Source organism: Cebidichthys violaceus, unplaced genomic scaffold, assembly GCF_023349555.1.
Source record: "Cebidichthys violaceus isolate CVI_PGR_0920_01 unplaced genomic scaffold, fCebVio1.0.p SCAF_14, whole genome shotgun sequence".
Classification (NCBI taxonomy): domain Eukaryota; kingdom Metazoa; phylum Chordata; class Actinopteri; order Perciformes; family Stichaeidae; genus Cebidichthys; species Cebidichthys violaceus.
This window is the reverse complement of record NW_027176307.1, coordinates 13,543,748-13,562,398: the sequence shown is the minus strand read 5'-3', so window position 1 is coordinate 13,562,398 and position 18,651 is coordinate 13,543,748. Positions and strand designations below refer to the sequence as shown.

Sequence of the window (18,651 nt, the reverse complement as noted above, 5' to 3'; positions counted from 1 at the left end):
AGGAGGAGGGATCTTTGCAGACTTGTGCCACAGAGGAGTGCTGACAGAGACCTGGCTCGGGCGAAGTGCAGCAGAACCAGAACAACAAGAGGCTAACCCAAACACGGCCCAGCAGAACCAGAGAAACCCAGCCTGGCCAGGGGTCAGGCGGTGCATCTCACCGCGGAGCAAGTGAGGGAGGTTGACGGCGCGTAACCTCTCGCCAGTCGAGCCGCCATTTGCTCAAGCCAGCTCTGCGAAACACACGCTCGGAACACAGCATTGCACGCATTCCTGCCTAATTGTACATTTGTCCTCTTTCAAAGGGAAGAAGTGTTAGGCCAGATACAAAGAATCTTGGGATAGGGCGATAGGGCCAGCATCCGTCCCGAGCCTCCTGAGGGCTATTTAAAGGTACAGTAGGCTGTATTTTCCGCCGCACAGTGAGGCACCCACCCTTCCGCCTGGCTCCATATTGGAACCAGATGCTGCTGGATGCGAGGCCCCACTAATTTAAGTGGACAGGGCAGATGGAAGCGACTCGCCCTGCATGCATACCACCCCCTGTTGGCTTTCATGTGATGAAAAATCTCTGCAGTGTGGCGGGGGGGGGGAGGTCCACTCAGTGATGCACACATGCGCCATGCACGCACACATTAACACAGCATGAACACACATTGACATGAGGCACATTTTCTTGTGCTTTAAGTGATTGTTGTACGCAGAGACATAGCAACGCAACACACACACACACAAATAAAATAAAAGATATGTTGGACTTTTTTGGGGTCAGAGAAAGAGGGATTATGCACGATGGAATAGCGGTGTAATTATTTTGATGAGACCCGAGTTGCAGTCCTTCCAAATGTCTGACAAAAGCATGGTCTGTGGCGTAATTGAAAGCACAGAAAAAGATACATTTTCATGCAAAATAAGTTTTTCTAGACATGAAAATATGTTAGGGTAAAAATAGAAATAAAATATATATACATCTGCACCCTGAGAGCAAAGTTTTGACAGTCTCAAAAAAACATGTGATATTGTTGGCAACCACCATGCTGGTTGTTTGGCAGCTTTCTCCGTAAAAAAAAAATGATATTAAATTCTATTCAAAAATCTCAAAAAAGGCTCCAGAAAAAGAAAAAAAAAAAGTGCTAGCCCCAATAGAAAAACACCACCTGCTAAGTTACTTATAGAATCTCTCTTGCTTGTTTATATTCCAAACATTCAGCCGGTGCTGAAGTCTATGCATCATGCCGGACATCCCCACCAGTTAAGAGGAGAGGGGCTAAAGGCCCGTCGGCCAGCGCTCATCACCCGGTGCGAAGACACTGATGCGGCGCTAAGCCTGCAACCCAATCCCGCCGTAAATTACAACAGCGCCTAGCAACCATAAGAACTATTGTACCGTCCCTCGGCGTGCGCAAGTGTGCGCGGCTGGTGTTTGTGTGTGTTTTGTGGGAGCGCATTGCGTATACGAACGCGTATGTCTGCATAAGAAATAGCCCTCCATAGTGTGTCCTTTGTCTGGCGAGGTGACGGGTAATTGAGTCAAAGAGGATGGAGGAATTATGGCCGGGAAGCAATTTGAAACGTTGCAAAGGTTTTACAGCCCAACCCTCGCTGGCGGTTAATTGCTGTGTGAAACGAGCCTGCATGCCGCCCTTTAGCCGACTCTGCGTTAGCGAGAAATGATAATACAACAGAGCAAATCCCAAATCTTTCTATAATACAAGAAATCCTGGAGGACCAGAATAGTTTCTAAGTGAGTATTCTCATCTAAAATGACCAAACTGGGATTGACCGCTTTGAGAAGTGTGAGCAATTGAATGTGTTGATTCCTCCTGCTTCTTCTCCGTCACGTTTTAATCTAGCGATAACTGAGGCGTATGCGTTGAGGTGACCCTTTGCACGCCCGTCGTCTCCTCCTCCTCCTTTTTGGGGATCATCTGGTGAATGTACACTAGCTGTGAAGAAGAAAAAACCCGCAGATTGGACAGGAAATTTCCTCTTTGATAGCGCCTGTTTGTTTAGCTGGACTTGGTTGACCTGCGTTGACCTATCTCCTCTCGAGCTCAGCGGCCCCGCAGCCAGAGCCGCCCGCCAGCAAAACAAAACTTACTGCGCTGCTTTATAGCTCACCAACGAAAGCGCTGTCCGAACGCTTCCTTTCTCTGTGACGCTGACGGGGAGTGTGAGTGTCGTCAATAGATCGATACTCGGAGAAACAAGACTGGAGCTTGTGTAATTGCCTGTAAAATCTCTCTGTTGAACGCACACTCTGATCCCAGGTCATTGATTAAACCTGATTATATATTCTTGTTGATCTTAAACCTGTGCTGTACTTAACGTCAGTCTTGTATTTAACGCAAGTCCAGTGGAGCATGACTATTTTACAACAGAAGGAGAGCATGCGGAAAACAAAACTCACCAAACCATCAGATCAACATTCTACACCGTGTTAAAGCTGTTGCCCCGTTGCGATCCTGGCCGTTGCTCGACCTTTTCGGTGTTTGACGGTTCCATTCGGCGCGTATTCAGGTAAACATGTTTTTTTGGGAATCCCCCTCCAGGTGTACAGTAAATATGTTCTGATCTGTGTGGCATTACGTGTGATTATCCCGACGGGATTCCTGCCCAAACCCAGCTCCGATTCTGAGGACATTAAGCAGGTGACTCATTCACAAATAAACGTGCCGTGGACCAGGAATCCCTGTGTTAAGGAAAAGGGCACCTTTTGGAACCAAGAAATCCGAGCACAGCATCGACGAAACACACACACACACACACACACACACACACACACACACACACACATATACATGCATACATGCATTAAGGAACCCACACAAACAAAGAGGGGTTAAGGGGTTGCTTTGTTATCATGGAGGTGCCCTGTGGCTGTGATTAAGCGTTGTTTTCACTATCCCCCTGGTGTCCTAAAGCTTAGCTAGATGTCACAGCTATGGCAGGAATGCTCGAGCGGAGAGGCCAAGAAGGGGTCACAGCTAGGATGTAAACATCAACATTTTCTTTCTTGAAAGGATTTAGGCCCCACTTGAAGGGGGGAAAAAAGCTCTACCACAGCACAAAAAGCCTGATCCCTAACTCCACACCTGGCCTTAGGCACAGACCTATGACCAGCTTACCTCCCGCTAATCCTCCATTTAAAACCATTCGTGGGGCACAGAACTGACCTTAGATCAGCATCTTAGTGCGGCCCAGGCTTAGTCAGCAGTGGGTAGTCGCTGCGTGTAGGGATTGGAAGAAGGGCTTTAGCTCCAGATCGCTATCAGAGCAGACAGGAGTTTTACGCCCTCTCTGGATCTGTGCCATAGCGAGCCACGGACAATAGACCCTTTGTGCATTGCTGATTGGCAGATCTACTCATAACAAACACACTTAATGGTAAAGTCACAGCGGGAGGTGCAGGAGTCTTATACATCCTGGTTTTCATTTAGACACAGTGATGCCTTTTGCTTTCGTCTCAAGATGTCAGTTTTGAAATGACAATTGGACGTCATCCTGAAGATGATTAGGGGAAATGCCGTACAGACGAGCTCTGGCTCTGATATAATAAATGGCCGAAGAGACCTAAGACATGTTTCTCTCCGTTTTTAATTCTCTCCAGAAGAGAGCCCACTTGTCTCTCCCAGCTGTGCGGAGATGGTTTGAATTAGCCCCGTCGGCTCCCCAGAGGATGAGAGCTGTAATGATGCAAATTTAGGGCCTTTCTGACAAGACCTTGACACTCGATATGTTGGTCAACTCCCCGTCCCGTGTTGGCTTTACCAATCCGTAAATATTGAGTCCACTGGGACTGGTGGAAAGAAAAGAAAAGACTGAAGAAAGGACTGGGTTAAATAGCCAGGTTCTTCCCCCCCACCCCTGTTAGTGTTACAGACCTGCAGCCCCATCTACTGTTGCTTCACACAATAGGAGCAAAAGATGCCCGGAGGCACAGATGTCTGGGCTGAGACTGTGTCTTACCCAAAGCAACACCCAACCGGGGAGGGAAGCGGTCAAAGGGAGCGGCAATCGATTCCATCCCGATGCTCCCGTCTTGTTTTGTCATGTGTTGTTATTGTTCAGAACTGTAACGTAAAAAGTCTTTTTTTTCTTTTTCTTTTTTTTTGGAAGCAGATACTTCTCTCTCTTTCTCCCTCACTTTAGTCTCTCCCTCAAACATGTGACCGTGGTTATGCTCACACAGCATGGGGATGTGAACCATTTTTAGGTCGCGGCCACAACCGTGGCATCTGCAGCCCTTCCACTGGCCTCATCTGGAAGTTGCAACAAAAAACAAAAAAAATCTGGATTCATGTGGCGGGTGGATATATTTTAGTAGATATTAACACAAACACAGAAAGAGGTTTTTCTTTCTTAGAAACACTGTGGAATTTAATGACGTCTGATATTTTCACGACCACTTTAGAGATTGTGTGTTTAGTTTCTTTGCTTGAGAAAATAAAACAACAACATGACAACTGCTACCATGCAGACAACCTCATGCCTAACAGTGTGGCTACCCTACCACCAAAAACACAAACAGTAGACGACACACAAAAGCATCACTAACAAAACGAAAATGCAGTTCCTTCATCCTCTCCGTCTCTGACCTTTCGATGGATCTTTTACTGATGAGTCCGGTGAAGCTCCGACGTGTCGCATGGGGGGTTTTCTCCATATCTGCATGGGTGTAAACTGCACAATTACCAGTATACTTGAAGTGGCTGTGTTTTCCTTCCCCGATCATTCTGACGTGCAGGTAATGAGCTCTGTCTGACAGAGTGAAACTGGCCCAGCTGCAGCTCTGCAGGTGAATGATGTCTTCTACTTCCTGGCTGTGAAAGGGCTCTGTGTGGTCCTAGTTTCTTTACATCATACCAAAAGGTGCCCGCATCGGGAACCTGTCATCCGTGTTGCCATTTGATATTCAAGAATACTTAGTTGATTGTTGACATTGCCAACTGACCTTTTTTTTTGGTACCGTGTTAGTGTGTGTGTGTGTAAAGCTTCTGTCGAGGTGTATAGTGTCCACAGCTGTGAGGTAAATGCGCCTATAATCTGTCTCCCCAGAACTGTGTAACCTGAGTTAGAGTGAGGTTAAGGGTCAGTTATTGAACTTGAATTACACTGGGAGAGGCCTCCCTCGGCCCCTCACCACCCCTCTCAGCCACCCTGTGGGGTTTGTTTGTTTTCTCTCCCAGTCTCTCCCGGAGCTTACCCAGTCCTCTGTAATGAGTATTTAATACACACCCTCAGACATGTTTACACTGCATGTAACAGCACTGGCCGTGTGATCTTGCGACACACTCAGACATGTGTGTCAAAAGTATACGCTTGTGCATGTGTGTGTGCATGTGTGTGTGTGTGTGTGTGCGTGTATACATGCATGCATGCTATTCCCTTTCATTCCAACTCCCACCCTCTATTTTCCTCATTTCTGAAGTCTGTAGCCTGAGGGGAAGAACACCTGCCAGTTTTTTTTTTTTTTTTTCGTTTTTTTTTTTTCTCATCCCTCCTCAATCTCAGATAAGACAATAGAAGTAGTAGAAGTGTTTGGTTACCCACAGAAACGGAGGAATGAGACATACTAAAGCCTCCCCTGTCTCGCCCCGCAAGGTCGCTGCAACTCTCCAGGTGTGAATAATGTCAGAAAAACACATTTTTGTGTCAGTTAGAGTCGGGGGGGGGGGGGGGGGGGAGCAAAAGAGCCACAGCGTTTCGCTTTAAACTCATAATTTGACCTGAACCACAGGCCCGGGGCCCCCCTCTGCAAGCTGTTAAGTTTTTAACATATCGTTTTTCACTGCACATGTTCCGTGTTATTTTAGTCACCAGGAATTTGGATTGAATGGACAATGAAGTTCCTGAACCTTGAGAGAAGGATTATTCTTAATCGTAAGCAGAGCAGAGGCACCGGGTGGGAGGGAGGAGAGGGGGAGGAGAGGGGGAGGGAGGGAAACATAAAGTTGTGCCACAGCACTCTCTGTTGGTGAACTGGATGCACTGTCCCATTAGAAGCCTTGAAAGTCCCAGTTTGGCTTTGGTCTTTTTATAGGCAAGAAACCACATCCCCAGTGTCTTTGAAGAGCTCGTATTCACTAAGTAGTAGTTAGGCCTGCCAGTACTTACTCACTATTTTATAAGTATGAGTGGTAGAGGAACTCTTTGAACTGAACCCATTTAGAATCCCAAGGCTGATGGTTTCATAATACAGAAGTAAATAGACTATAGTCACATAATTAGCAGGGAAGCCCATGAATTACTGAGTGTTTTCCCTTTGCACAGGTGCGTAAGGGAATTGGTGGAAACCACTGGGCTTCATAGGTTTTTAATCCCTGTAAATTGGCGCCCGGCGTACAGTAATGTTGATTTTTCACACATTAACACACTTGCTATATACACAAAAGCAGAATTTATACGGTGACACGCGGCGCAGGACGTCAATGTGCGCCAGAGGCCGTGGACACTTCCTGTCCAAGTAATTGTTAGACGGGTATTTGCAGCCACGCTAGTGTCGGGTCTCTCAAACCACACCAGAAAGCACACAGGAAACAATTAAGTTTTGACCAATAAAACCTTCCAATTATAGTCCAATTATAACCGCTTAAGTGTGAATTTAGCAGTATCCGGGATTACAGGATCTGTGGGTGACACGTGAGACCTTTTACAAGCTTTTTAGTGAGTTTGGTATTGAACATATTGTATAAAGCGCTCTGATATGTTAACAGTAAAACATCTAAATCCATCGTTAAATTGATTATTGCATTTGAGAATTGGAAATGTTTTTCTTTTCTTTTATAGCTATAGAGTGGAATAACCGTCTTTCAGTATTGTGTTTTTTGTGACATTTATAACTAAGGAATGATTCATTCTGACAGTAAAGGTTTAAATCAGGTTTGATCACGTGTTGATATAAATGTGTCAACTGTGGAAAAGTCTCCATAGTATAGCTCCTATATAACTCCTTTACAGTGATGTCTGTGGGTCTATTAGACCATTGTGAGCGGGACAACCTTATTTTTGCACCAATGCGATGGAGCAACCTGATTTGTCTCTAATTTTATCCCACAGAAATGCCAAGAAAAGGCATTCCTGTCTGTTTTTTACAAGTTTCTTAATTGATTTTCCACAAGATTTTATCCAAAAAAACTGATTATTGATATTGCATATATTTAACCGTATGAACCTCTCCCAGTGCCTTAGTTTCTGCTACAAAGTTTTGTCGAGGATAGAAGTTTTTCCTGCTACACAAATGCACATCATAAAAACAAATCACAAAATAGGATTTTAATCATTCAGTTTTATGATTCAGGCTCAAATCTTTTAAACCTTGGAACATTTGTTTCTAACGAAGCCTCGTTCATGTGCCATGCTCAAAGGCTGTTTACTGAACAAACGGACATTTCTCCTAGTTCTTCAAAGTGCACTGGCACCAGATGTCCAAAAGATGCTGCTAATGCACTGCCTTCACACTGCAGGATGCTGCATGGGTTCATAGAGAGGACAGTAGCAGCTTCAACCTAAACAGACCCTTCGCCATTCCCAACTGCATCGCATGTACAGCATTGTGTCCGACCCAGCAGGCAAAAACAACACTACATTGTTCTCACACGGAGCTGAAATTAGGAAGAAAATAACCCAATTTAAGCTGCTAATGCTAATATTAGTGTGCTAGTTAGTTCTGTGAACAGACATTTGGTCGTTGATACACCCTGTAAATATCAAGCCCGTGTTGGCATCTAAAGCCGGACGATACAAGTGGAATAAAGATGTTGACGCTCGGCAGGAAGGCATGCAGGTTTGACGCATTGGGGCTTTGGCCCCGTAGTTCAGAGTGCTGAATGTGCAGCTCAGGAGAGATCTTGACTTTCTATTGATAATGAAAGCTCCAGCAGGCAGTCATTTGAGAACACCTGTTCCTCATCATGTGCATGTAGGAACGCTGTCACGCTGCTGCGCTGCTGTTCATTCTCTCTTGTCACTGCGCATAAAGCAAATCGCCCATCTCGCCTCCTCACCAGTGTAGAGGGCCTGTATGTGTGTGTGTGTGTGTGTGTGTATATATATATATATATACTGTATTTAAGGCCAGTTCTGCTCAACACTAACTTTTAAAAGCCATTGCCAGGCTGGCAACCAGGCGTCAGCTGTTAGTTGCCAAAGATGAAAATGTGGTTGGCATTTATCGTCATCTTATAATGTCATCTTGTAATGTAATTGTCTTCATTTGCTTTGTCATTGTTTCTAAAACATCACCGACGCATCATGCAGCGTCGTTTGGTTTGGGTTCTGACTGTAGCAGCAATATTTAAAAATCACTCGTGCAACAAATATTTAAAAATGAACTTATCTTTGTTTGTGTATGTTTTGCTGTTCCAAAAAGGTCACCAGTTCTTCATCAGCAAGCAGCCAACCAGTGACCCAACCTTCCATACAAGTGGTTGATATCCTTACTGCAGCGGTGCAGGTTCCAATCCCACCGGTGGCCCTTTGCTACATGTCGTCCCGTCTCTCTCCCGTCTGTGACAAAGACAGGAGAGAGAGTCCCTGCTATATCAATGCATTTCATTTTAAGATAATCCTAGTTTTAATACCTTCAACATTGATGTTATTCATAAACACATCTCTGTTTAATCAATGTGTCACAAACTTGAATACACCAAACCTGGGGTAGGGACGTATTCCAGCTTTGAAATGCTGGTTAGTTTCTGGGACCGTTTGATGGAGGAACATGTATTTGGGGAGGCTCAACAAGAGCTCATTAATGCTAACGCTGCTAACGCCGCTAACGCCGCTAACAGGTTAGTCTGGCCCCGCACTGGAGGAAGTCAGTTTAGGAAGTGAAGTAAATGTCTCCCACGGCCTCCAGAGGACAAGTAGTGGTTCCAAAAGATGAGACTGATCCTCTCCACCATCGTCCAAGAACTTTGTAAATTATGGCGTGTGTGTAGTTTTGGATCTTCTGATTGAGACGCACGTAATTGTTTCATTAGTGCCTTCTTCATTCTTATCTCTTCCTGAAATCTTCCCTGGCGCATAACTGACCGTGTTTCCAATAGGAACATCCACGTTCTATTTGTTTCAACAAAAAGGAGAGGAATGGGACTAACCCTCATTTGAAAAGCTCAGTGTTTCCCTGAAAGGAGGTAATAGGACATTTGCGGTCGAAAGTACTTTTATACACACTGACAATCCAATTATTTTTTCCTTACTGTAGGCCTTTGTCTCTCGTGCTGTGGCGGATTTTGGAGCTAGCTGGAACCGCAGGGCTGATAAGACGAATGACGAAAGTCTGAGGCATGGATCATAACAATGACTCATTTGCGGTATAAAAAAACCCATTTGTCTCCGTATATGGTGCATTTTTTTTTTGGTCTTACTGAAACAAGTGCTTCTACTTTGGAGTTCTGTCATCAGAAAATGCCGTCTTGAAGGTTATTTTTCCTCCCATGCCATTGTGTCTTTCCTCTCAGACGCACACTTTGTATCCCTCTCTCACTTTCTGGAGCTATGACTCCTGACTATGACTCTATTCAGAGGCCTGGTCCCCAAACTGTCACTGTTAATCAATCATTAATGACAAGGAGGCAAACTCAAACCAGCCACTGTTGCGTCTGACATGAAACGTGCCAGTCAGACGTTGATGGGTTTGACGCGTCTGTCGGTCAGGGCCGGCCGGCGACCGACCGACAGACGGACACGGAGAGAAAAAACGCTCGGAGGACTCGGAATAGTCTGCCGTCTCCTTTTTTGGAAATCAACAGTATGGGTGGTGCAAAGCCCAGAGGGGCTTTATGTTTTATTTAATAAGAAAGTTAAACTAAAAAAAAAGTCCCAGCGGCGGTGACGCACTCTTGACTCACAGAACTTTGAAGAAGTTCAGTCATGAAGAAGTAATAAGGCCCACAGCCGCGTGTGGGCACCGAAGCAGAAGCCAGTGTCCATTCTAGCCGACGGGTTTGGACTGATTTCTTAAATTAAAGAAGCACCTGTTCCCGCTCATGTGCAATTCTGAATAATACATCTTATTTGCCGTCTGATGACGATGGATACATTGCATTTACATGGTGCCAGGAACATAGCCAGGATTTCATAATAATATGGCGGGGCTTGCAAATTTTCAAAAGAAATGTTTGACTTGCATGCATGTATTTTTTTTTAACTATTCAATTATTCCATTATATTTTATGTAAATATCCTCCCACATTGCCTGGATATTTCAAAGCCTTTAAAGAATACAAGAATACAATTCTGTTGGAGAAATATGAAACCCCTTTATTTTATCTTTATGAAATCGAGTGCTCCCCTTTTGATTATGGCGGTGTATTTAAGCCAGTCAGTGCTCGGCTCTTTTCTCCGATGCACCACCTGCCGCCACACCGCTTGACTGAAATCCATGCTGTCACTTGCTGCCACCGCTTCTGAAAATATAGCGTTTCAAAAAGCGTCACCTCCACCCCGAATGCACCTGTGGTGGGCTCTGAATCTCTGTGCTGTGCTGAGCTCCCTTTCGGGGAGTGACGAGGTCAGATCCGTGCTTTAATACCACGCTATACCCACATAATGATCCATTTATTGTGAGTTGAAATCTCTAAATGTTATTTAATCGATTGTTTTTTTTGCCTAAAACCATCAAATTTATTGTTGAGTCTAAATCAGAATCGGCCTTAAAACCCCAACACAGGAAGCTAGTGGCCAATGGTCCTCTGCACCTAAAGGTGAAATCAGGACGAGATATTTCTCATCCTACAGAGCAGATCACTAAGCTCCATGTGAGGATGTTTCAATAACAGCACCCAAACATCTTCCAAGGAGAAAAATAATACCTAGCAATCTTACAGAACGCATGAATAATAATCTCCCAAATCAACAATAACCAAACATCCCTGTTGCACCTGCTTTGAGTATATTGTCACTTTTTCTCCACACCTTCTCCTCTGCTTCAAAGCTGTGGGGCCACTTTATTGTCATCATCTTGCCTCGGACGCACGGAGGCGCTAGATCACTTCAAGCATCGATCCTGTCCCTGCATTGACTTGTACAATGAGAAACCAGACGTGTAACTCATTCAGATGCCCCCTCCTTTTCTCTCTCTCTCTCTCTCTCTCTCTCTCTCTCTCTCTCTCTCTCTCTCTCTCTCTCTCTCTCTCTCTCTCCTCGACTATGTTTTAGCCGCATGTCGCTCAGTCAGTGAGTGGCCCCGGTCCGCTGCGCCTGCGTCCGCCTCCACAGCTCTCCAAAGCCGAGACGCCAATGCGGGAATGACATACTGGCAAGCAGCATAGTGGGCTTTCCGTCAGCCTGCTTTTAAGCAGATTACACACACACACCCCCCCCCCCCCTCCAAAGAAAAGAGGAGAGGAACAGAAAACAAAAGAAGAGTAGAAGAGAGTGTAGTGACTCATTTCTAGCCCTGCCGCGCGTCGAGAACAGCAGACGAGTCAATGGCAGGGGCACAGCCTGGAGTCCACGCGCTGCAGCTCAAGCCAGTGTCCGTGCCCGAGAGCCTCAGAAGGGGCAACAAATTCATGAAATGGGATGATGTGAGTATTGGCCAGAGAGGCCGGCAGACAGCCTCTTCTTTTCTTTTCTTTGCATGCATGTACCACTAGAATGCATCGCGCACAATGTATATATGCGCTGTACTCGTGCAACAGTACGCAGCGGATGTAATGGTCAGAGGACGCCGCGCTGCCTGCATGTGTCTTACCGGTTACTGGTATGAAGAAATGCCGCGGTGTCTAGTGACATGTGCTTTGTTTACATATCCTAAATTTACAATATGTGTGTGTGTGTGTGTGTGTGTGTGTGTGTGTGTGTGTGTGTGTGTGTGTGTGTGCGCGTGCGCGCGAGATGTTGCGTGTTTGCCCGTGCTTGTGTGTGAGAATGCGCGCGCTGCTCATTAAATAAGGTTAAATATTTGAATTACCCCCCCCCTCCCCTTTCCCCTTCACTGGAAACATTTTTTTTTTTTTAATCAATTAACTGAAATTAATTGGCTGAACCAGACGTCAGAGTAACCAGCGGGGCAGGAGTTTGATGGCGCTTTGCTTCTTTCTGTTGTTTCGTTGTGTTGTCATTCGTCCGCCGTCTAGACGTGGTGAAATGACCTTGATTCAAATTGATTGCACGCTCCTGTTGAGTAGTGGGCGAGAACACAACAGTAGTAGCCTTTCTGACGGACGTGCTGTGACGCACTGCACCTTCCCCAAACAACAACCAACGCATCCCTCCAATAAGCGCGTGTACAGGACCAACCCACCAGCTGTTGCACTTAAAATTGAATTGTCCAACCGAGTGACCTTATTGCTTGTTGTGTTGTTTCATTAGTAACCTCCTGTGCTGCCTCTACAATAGCTATCTCTGTATTGTGTAAATGACTCTCTGTGATAATTTGTTTCACACCTTTCCCGAGGAGCCCGTCTCATTTGAACGTCATTCCTCTGGTTTCTCCCAAAAAAACCTTTATGCTTCATTATGGTGGGAGCGTTTGAATACGAGCACAGCCGTGATTGCTTTCATTCTGGGAGACGGGTTGCCGTTTCGTCCCCCTCGCTGAGGATGCGAAGCGACGTGCCCGCCTGGAACTGCTTTTTTTTTTGTTGTTGTTGTCTCGTGGGAAAGTATACAGGAGAATCAAATCTCATTAAAAGATCACATTGGCTTTGACTCACGCACGGAGATCAGCGTAGGCATTCGGGCGTCGGTAAGAGGCCGCGCTGTTCGCCGCGTGACATTTTGAAATACAGCTTCGCGAGTTCATCTTGACACGGTGAAATAATCCTTATTCACAGAGCTCAGGTGATGCAAGCGCAGCACAGATGGCACCAGTGAATGCGTGTTCTAAGAGTGTGAATGTGGTCAGTGCAGATGGCAGAGAGGAAATTATGCACACTTTGCAAACCTACCACTCTGTCAATCATCAATCTTATGCGCGGATAAGAGAACTTGAGTGTTTCAGTAGTAATTACCAGTGAGCGCTCGGGCCCTTCAGCTTTCTGGCTGGTATGTTGTGAGGGGGGGGGGGGGGGGGGGGTTGTCGGTCTGTTTCCCCTAACAGCCATGTTTGCGTACCGTAAATTTGCGCATGTGGGCCCGTGTCCAGAACCAAATGCCCACCAGGCCTTTCCTGTGAAAACACACACCGTGGAACACTGACGTGTGCACAGATCCTTTCCCCCCTGTGCTCTCCTCCCTTCCTCTTTCCTCTTCCCCCGTGTCGTTCCATGGAAAGAATCACAGAGGAGGACTGCGAGGGATGAAGCTATAAGAGAAAAAGGATTGAATTAAATCACTTTCTTCTTATCTCGGCCGCGGTTTGTTCGTTCTCCGCTCTAACCCTCTCCCGACAGAAAATTACACAAGCAAATCCGGCATTTGAATGCATACGAGCAGAGGGAATGTTTGTTTCAGTAAAAATTATAGATTTTTTTTATCTCACTGCTGGATAATATCTGGAGGCAGACAATGTGTTGCAGTTTGTTTACTGTTTAATAGGGGGGGGGGGTGTTACTGTATTGTCAGCAGCCGTGAGTTTTCACGAGCAGACCGTCTGAAGCTCTGCAGACTCTGGAGCGCACGCTGCCTGCTCGCTGGCTGTTGAAAGAGAATAGAGAGGAGCAATCAGAAAAGCTCAGTCCCAGACCTCCCCAAACTCCCTCACACAGACGCTGCCGCTAGCAGACAGCCGGCTGCTGCTGCTGCTGCTGCTGCGGCGGCTCGTGAAAAAAATGCCCGGTTGGGGTTTTATTGAGGGAACGCACCGATACGACTCTTTCATTCCCGATACCGGTAGCGATGCAGAGAACCGATTCTATACCAGTGTTTGATTAATATGCTATTAATTAATAAGGCAACACCGGGGTCGATGTAAACATTGCTCTCCGAACTTCTTAAAAACAAAGTAAGCAACTAAATACACAGATATAGATGCGCTGAATGAACTTTATCTATTAAATGGTATTGGATACCAGATGGGCACGTTGTCACCGATACCCAATCCAGCTATTTGAGTCGGTATCGGACCGGTACACGATATCAGCATCGGTTTGTCTCTGATTGCATTATTCGTCAGTCAGTTCAAATGGCACATTTTGCACCAATGGGTGTCTAATGCTGCTTGCTTCGTAAGAAAGAGGAAGAGGACAGGCGGACATCCAAAGCCTTTCGGAAAGAAAAGAAAACACACACACCTTCCGTCTGACAGATGACTGACAGCGACTGGAAAGATGTGAGGGATGATGCTGGGTCCATGTAAACAGAGAGAGCTACTATAAGCTTATGTTTGCATGAGGCCATTTCGGTCTACTGCGTATTGAATGGGATATTATCGGGCTCCACGGGGGGGGGGGGGGGGGGGGGGGATAATATCCCTTAAAAGTAGTAGAATATGTCATTAGCATAAAAAGCCTAAATCTGCATGCGCTCAAAGCTCCCCTCTAAGACACCCCCTCAGGTGACGGCTAATGGTAAAAAACGCTTCCCTTGAAGAAGACGCAGCGTCTCCTGCCTGGGATCAGGTTCCCTCAGGCTGTTTGTACTTTAGCAAGTCAGTGACTAATCTCATCTTAATTCAGCAGAAAAGCAGGCCGCCACCGCCGCCTAATGTCTTCCCATTAATGACAAATCCTCAATGTAGTCGGATGACAATAAAAAGCATGAGCTTCACCACTCCGGAGGTGGTAATCTCAGCAAATCGCTCCCAACTGTAATCCACAGTGTTATAAGTACATGTATTTTTTTTTTTTTTTTTTGTGCAGACCCATGAGAGATCTTAGCTAAGAGTCCATAATGGCTTCATGTGTTTGTGGTGGTGGCGGCGGCCGTGGAGAGTTTAGGACATTAAGACAGAAGCTGGTGGAAATGACTTCTCTCACATCATTAGGCAGATTCCCGGCGCTCTCAAGCCATTTCTCTCTGACATCACAGACCATCCATCGGTTGCCACGTCTCCCCCCCCCCGCAGACGACGATCCAACTCATTATCATTTTTATAAAGTTCCCCACGAGTACGCGATGTCTTCTACGGAGGCGGAGGAAAGCGATATTAATGTGTCAAAGCGAAATTGAAGAAACGGATTGATGCTGGAGTGAGAGAGCAGAGGTTTTGGTGCTGCGGTGGGTTTGAGTCGCTCTATCTGAGAACTACGAGCTCGAGGCTCTTTTCCTCCCGTACGAGGAGTGACGGGTTGTCATAGCAAAACGTCCCTATCTCAAAAACTCTCGCGATGTCGTCCCGTCGCCCAAAGAGTCGCTTGTTGACTCTCCGCTTCGCTTTCTTTTTCGACCATTTCTAAAGGGCCTCGTTTCAGCGTTGGAGCCGGAGATGATTCCAGAGTGCTAATAAGTCTGCTGCGCCTCAACACAGACTCCTCCGCTGCATGCTAGCTCCCAGCTCGACCCTTTTCATGATATCCTATACACTGCAAGTCACACGGGGTCACACCCGGATAGACCATTAGCTCCGTCTCCCGATGCTGCGAAAGGGACGTCGTTAGAAGCCTCATGAAGACACGCTTTGAAGATTTTCTTGCTCTGTGTGGCAAATGCGGTTTCCATCTCTCTGATCTCACAGCCGTGGCTGATTGAGGAGGACAATATGCTACTGTTGTGCTGAACCACGGCTGCTGCGGACACACACACACACACACACACACACACACACACACACACACAAAAGCAAAGGCCCTTTCTTTTTATAGAAGCCTCCAATAATATCTGGCGTTGCCATGTATGCCTCAGGGTCAAACTGTGCGCGTGTGTGTGTGTGTGTGTGTGTGTGTGTGTGTGTGTGTGTGCGTGCGTGTGTGCGTGTGCGTGCGTGCGTGCGTGCGTGCGTGTGTGTGAGGCTTAGAGCCGTCTGTATGTGGGATCTGTGGGAAAGCATTTGTCTGCTACTAGAGGGGGAACATCAGGTGTGAAACAACCTGTAGTTCATGATTTCAGGCGTCTCAAATGAACACACACACCCACACACACAAACACACACACACACACACACACTTGGCTCCATGCACCCTAGAAGGAAATGATTGTGTGCTTTTTTTTTTCAACAGAAACAGCACTTTTAATGTCATTTTAGATTCTGGTATGCATGTGGTATTACAATAAATAGGCTATTAATTGGCTTACATGGAGAATTTTCTGCGCTCTTGTAAGCATGCACTCTTGTAAAAACACAGATTCTCACACACACACACACACACACACACACACACACACACACACACACACACACATTGACTCCAGATGTCTTTTTCTTTGTCTTCCTCCAGGATTCTACAACTGTGACCCCGGTGACTCTAACAGTCGACCCCAACGGTTACTTCCTGTATTGGACCGACCAGAACAAGGTGAGTCTCTGCACACTAACTCAACTGTTTTTCGGCCTTGAAGCTTGCAACCGTCAAGCTCGCCTGAAACTCTCTTTTTGCAGTCTTAACTTTTGAACTTCAAAGATGAAAGTCAAACCAAGAAGCCCAAATGTAAAGCGTAAAAGCAGTTCACACTCCTTTAAACCCAGAAACTCATGACAGAAGCAATCCTTTTTTTTCTTGTTTTACGTTTTTGAAATGTTAAACATCACACAGCGTGCTAAAAGTGGTGAAAGAATGAGGACGTTTGTGTTTGTGCCTGAATGCTCTTAGTGGGTGGAGAAGGAAGAAACGCCCGGACTCAATTAAAGTATTAGAAGCTTTGGTGTCCACCAAGTTGTTCACGCCCTGATGATTGGCGAGGGGAAAGTACTAGTTTAGAAACAAGTACTACAGACACAATCTATAATCCTGCTTCACAACGTGGGTCCGCTGTCGGAGGACTGTTGTGTATTTGACTTGTGTTGCAGTGAAACGTTACAGCGCTTCGTGTCGCTTGAAACTGTCCAGCTTCATCATCGTGTGCTACAGTATTGTCACCGGGCACTCATAACCATGGCAACACCATTCCGATCCTGTGCCGGTTTAAGGTTCAGAGCATCAGCGTCTTCCACTTAGCTCGTCGTAGGTTGCCTTTTTTTTTTTTTTAATGTGTGCTCGGTTACACTGACCCAGCTTTCATTCATGATCTTAGTAGCACACCGGGTAGGGGGGTTCTCAGTTTTAAAGAGCAGCGCTGGAAAAAAAAAAAAAAAAAAAAAAAACCCCACACAGAAATCTGAACTGCTGCACCTGCAGTGCTTAACTCGACACCTGTGAGAATACTCCACAGAGCATTGTGTGTGTGTGTTTTTTTCTCCTTTTTTCCTGCCCACTTATGTCACAGACTCGGGTACATTACAAGGAACAAGGTTGTGAAATGTACGATACCAGATGCTATCAGGCTCTGTCACCTTGTCGATCACGTGACTTCCTCTCAGTTTCACCTTGAATTTGTGAGCACAATGGTCAAGTTGTTGTTGTTCCTCTGTGTTATTGTTACGGACGGCTTATCATGCAATGCGCCTCCATGCGGCCGGACGGGCGTCGTATCGCGTTCCTCTTCTCAGTGTGTTTGTCTGTGTCAGCAAAGGCAGTTAGAGGTAGACTAATTAATAGCTACCATTGATTTTATGTTTTTCCTAGATGAGGATATTTCACTGCAGCCCTACCAGAGCAACACACAGAAGTGCTGACCGAGTCTTTACCTCTGTATACACGTATACACATGTCGCTGCTGGGAAGGATCCTGTTATGTTGGCAACCTACTGTAAATGGATACGCTGCATGTGGAAAAAGAAGGGATGTCTTCGAGGCCTATGTTAACATCCAATAAGGAGAGACTTCCCTGTCTGTAAAGAGACAGACAGACAGAATGACAAGTCTTTTCGTATGTGTGTGTTTTACGCGTGTTGACTTGTCACCTTTCCGCAGAATGCGCCATTTTGAATCCGAAATAGGGGAGTTTTTGGAATTTGGGAGGAGGAAATTGAACTTAAGAAGCGGCCCTGGAAAAAAAAAACCCAGTTCCGCCCTGGAAACTTACTAGCCGCACGCTGTGAGCAACATGTCAGCGAGGTCAGCTCAACAAGCCGAGTGGCACGCGAGTCAGTCACACTCACGGCGAGCGCAAATCAAGCGGCAACCTCCGCCGCTGAAAAATGAAGCCCGGGTTCCTCAAATGGCCACTGGGGGGGGGCGGCTCCAAAAGCGACGTTGACCCTCGTGTTAACCATTAACCGCGCTCTTCGGTTTTATAGCGTCTTGTGACCTGTAGCCTTTTGTGATTGCGATCAGTGTTTGTTCAGTGTTTTTCAAAGTATTTGAAATGTTCCTTATGTCATTATCATGGAAATAATTTACCAAAGTTAACAGCGTCTTATGCAACTGCAGTCCCCAGCAGGAGGATTGTGTCTCTGGCGCTTCCTCTATCTATTAGTAAAGACTTCCAGTATGCAGCCACATATGTTAAATATGAAAGTGACAAGAATCTTATTTTATTCAGGAGGTGGACAAATCCTTCATCACTAGCAGCGTACATTATGAAGGGGACATGTTTTATTTGTTATTCATAAATAGGTGTCTCTGCCAGGGATGGACACGGTCGCCTCGCTGCACGCATCCTTGTCACCTTCTTCACCCCCGATGAGTTTGCATGCCTGGGTGGGTGTCTGTTCTGTCTCTCAGCGTTCGGCGCGTTCCAGCCACACATATAATAACTCAAATTGATAACAAGCGCTGCACGGACACA

At 46.1% G+C, this 18,651-nt stretch overlaps 1 protein-coding gene across 4 annotated transcripts in view; it reads left to right on the top strand.

Moving 5' to 3' along the window:
• Window positions 1-11,195: 11,195 nt before the first annotated feature.
• The window catches only part of plcb1l (phospholipase C beta 1-like), a 106,491-nt gene continuing 99,035 nt past the window's right edge, over window positions 11,196-18,651 (top strand). For all 4 annotated transcript variants that reach the window (XR_011102789.1, XM_068708987.1, XM_068708989.1 and 1 more), the window contains exons 1-2: window positions 11,196-11,531; window positions 16,263-16,340. Coding sequence is in view for 3 of the 4 variants with exons in the window: in XM_068708987.1 (XP_068565088.1) it covers window positions 11,433-11,531; window positions 16,263-16,340 (177 nt within the window). In the remaining variant the exon portion in view is untranslated. The remainder of the gene's footprint in view (window positions 11,532-16,262; window positions 16,341-18,651) is intronic.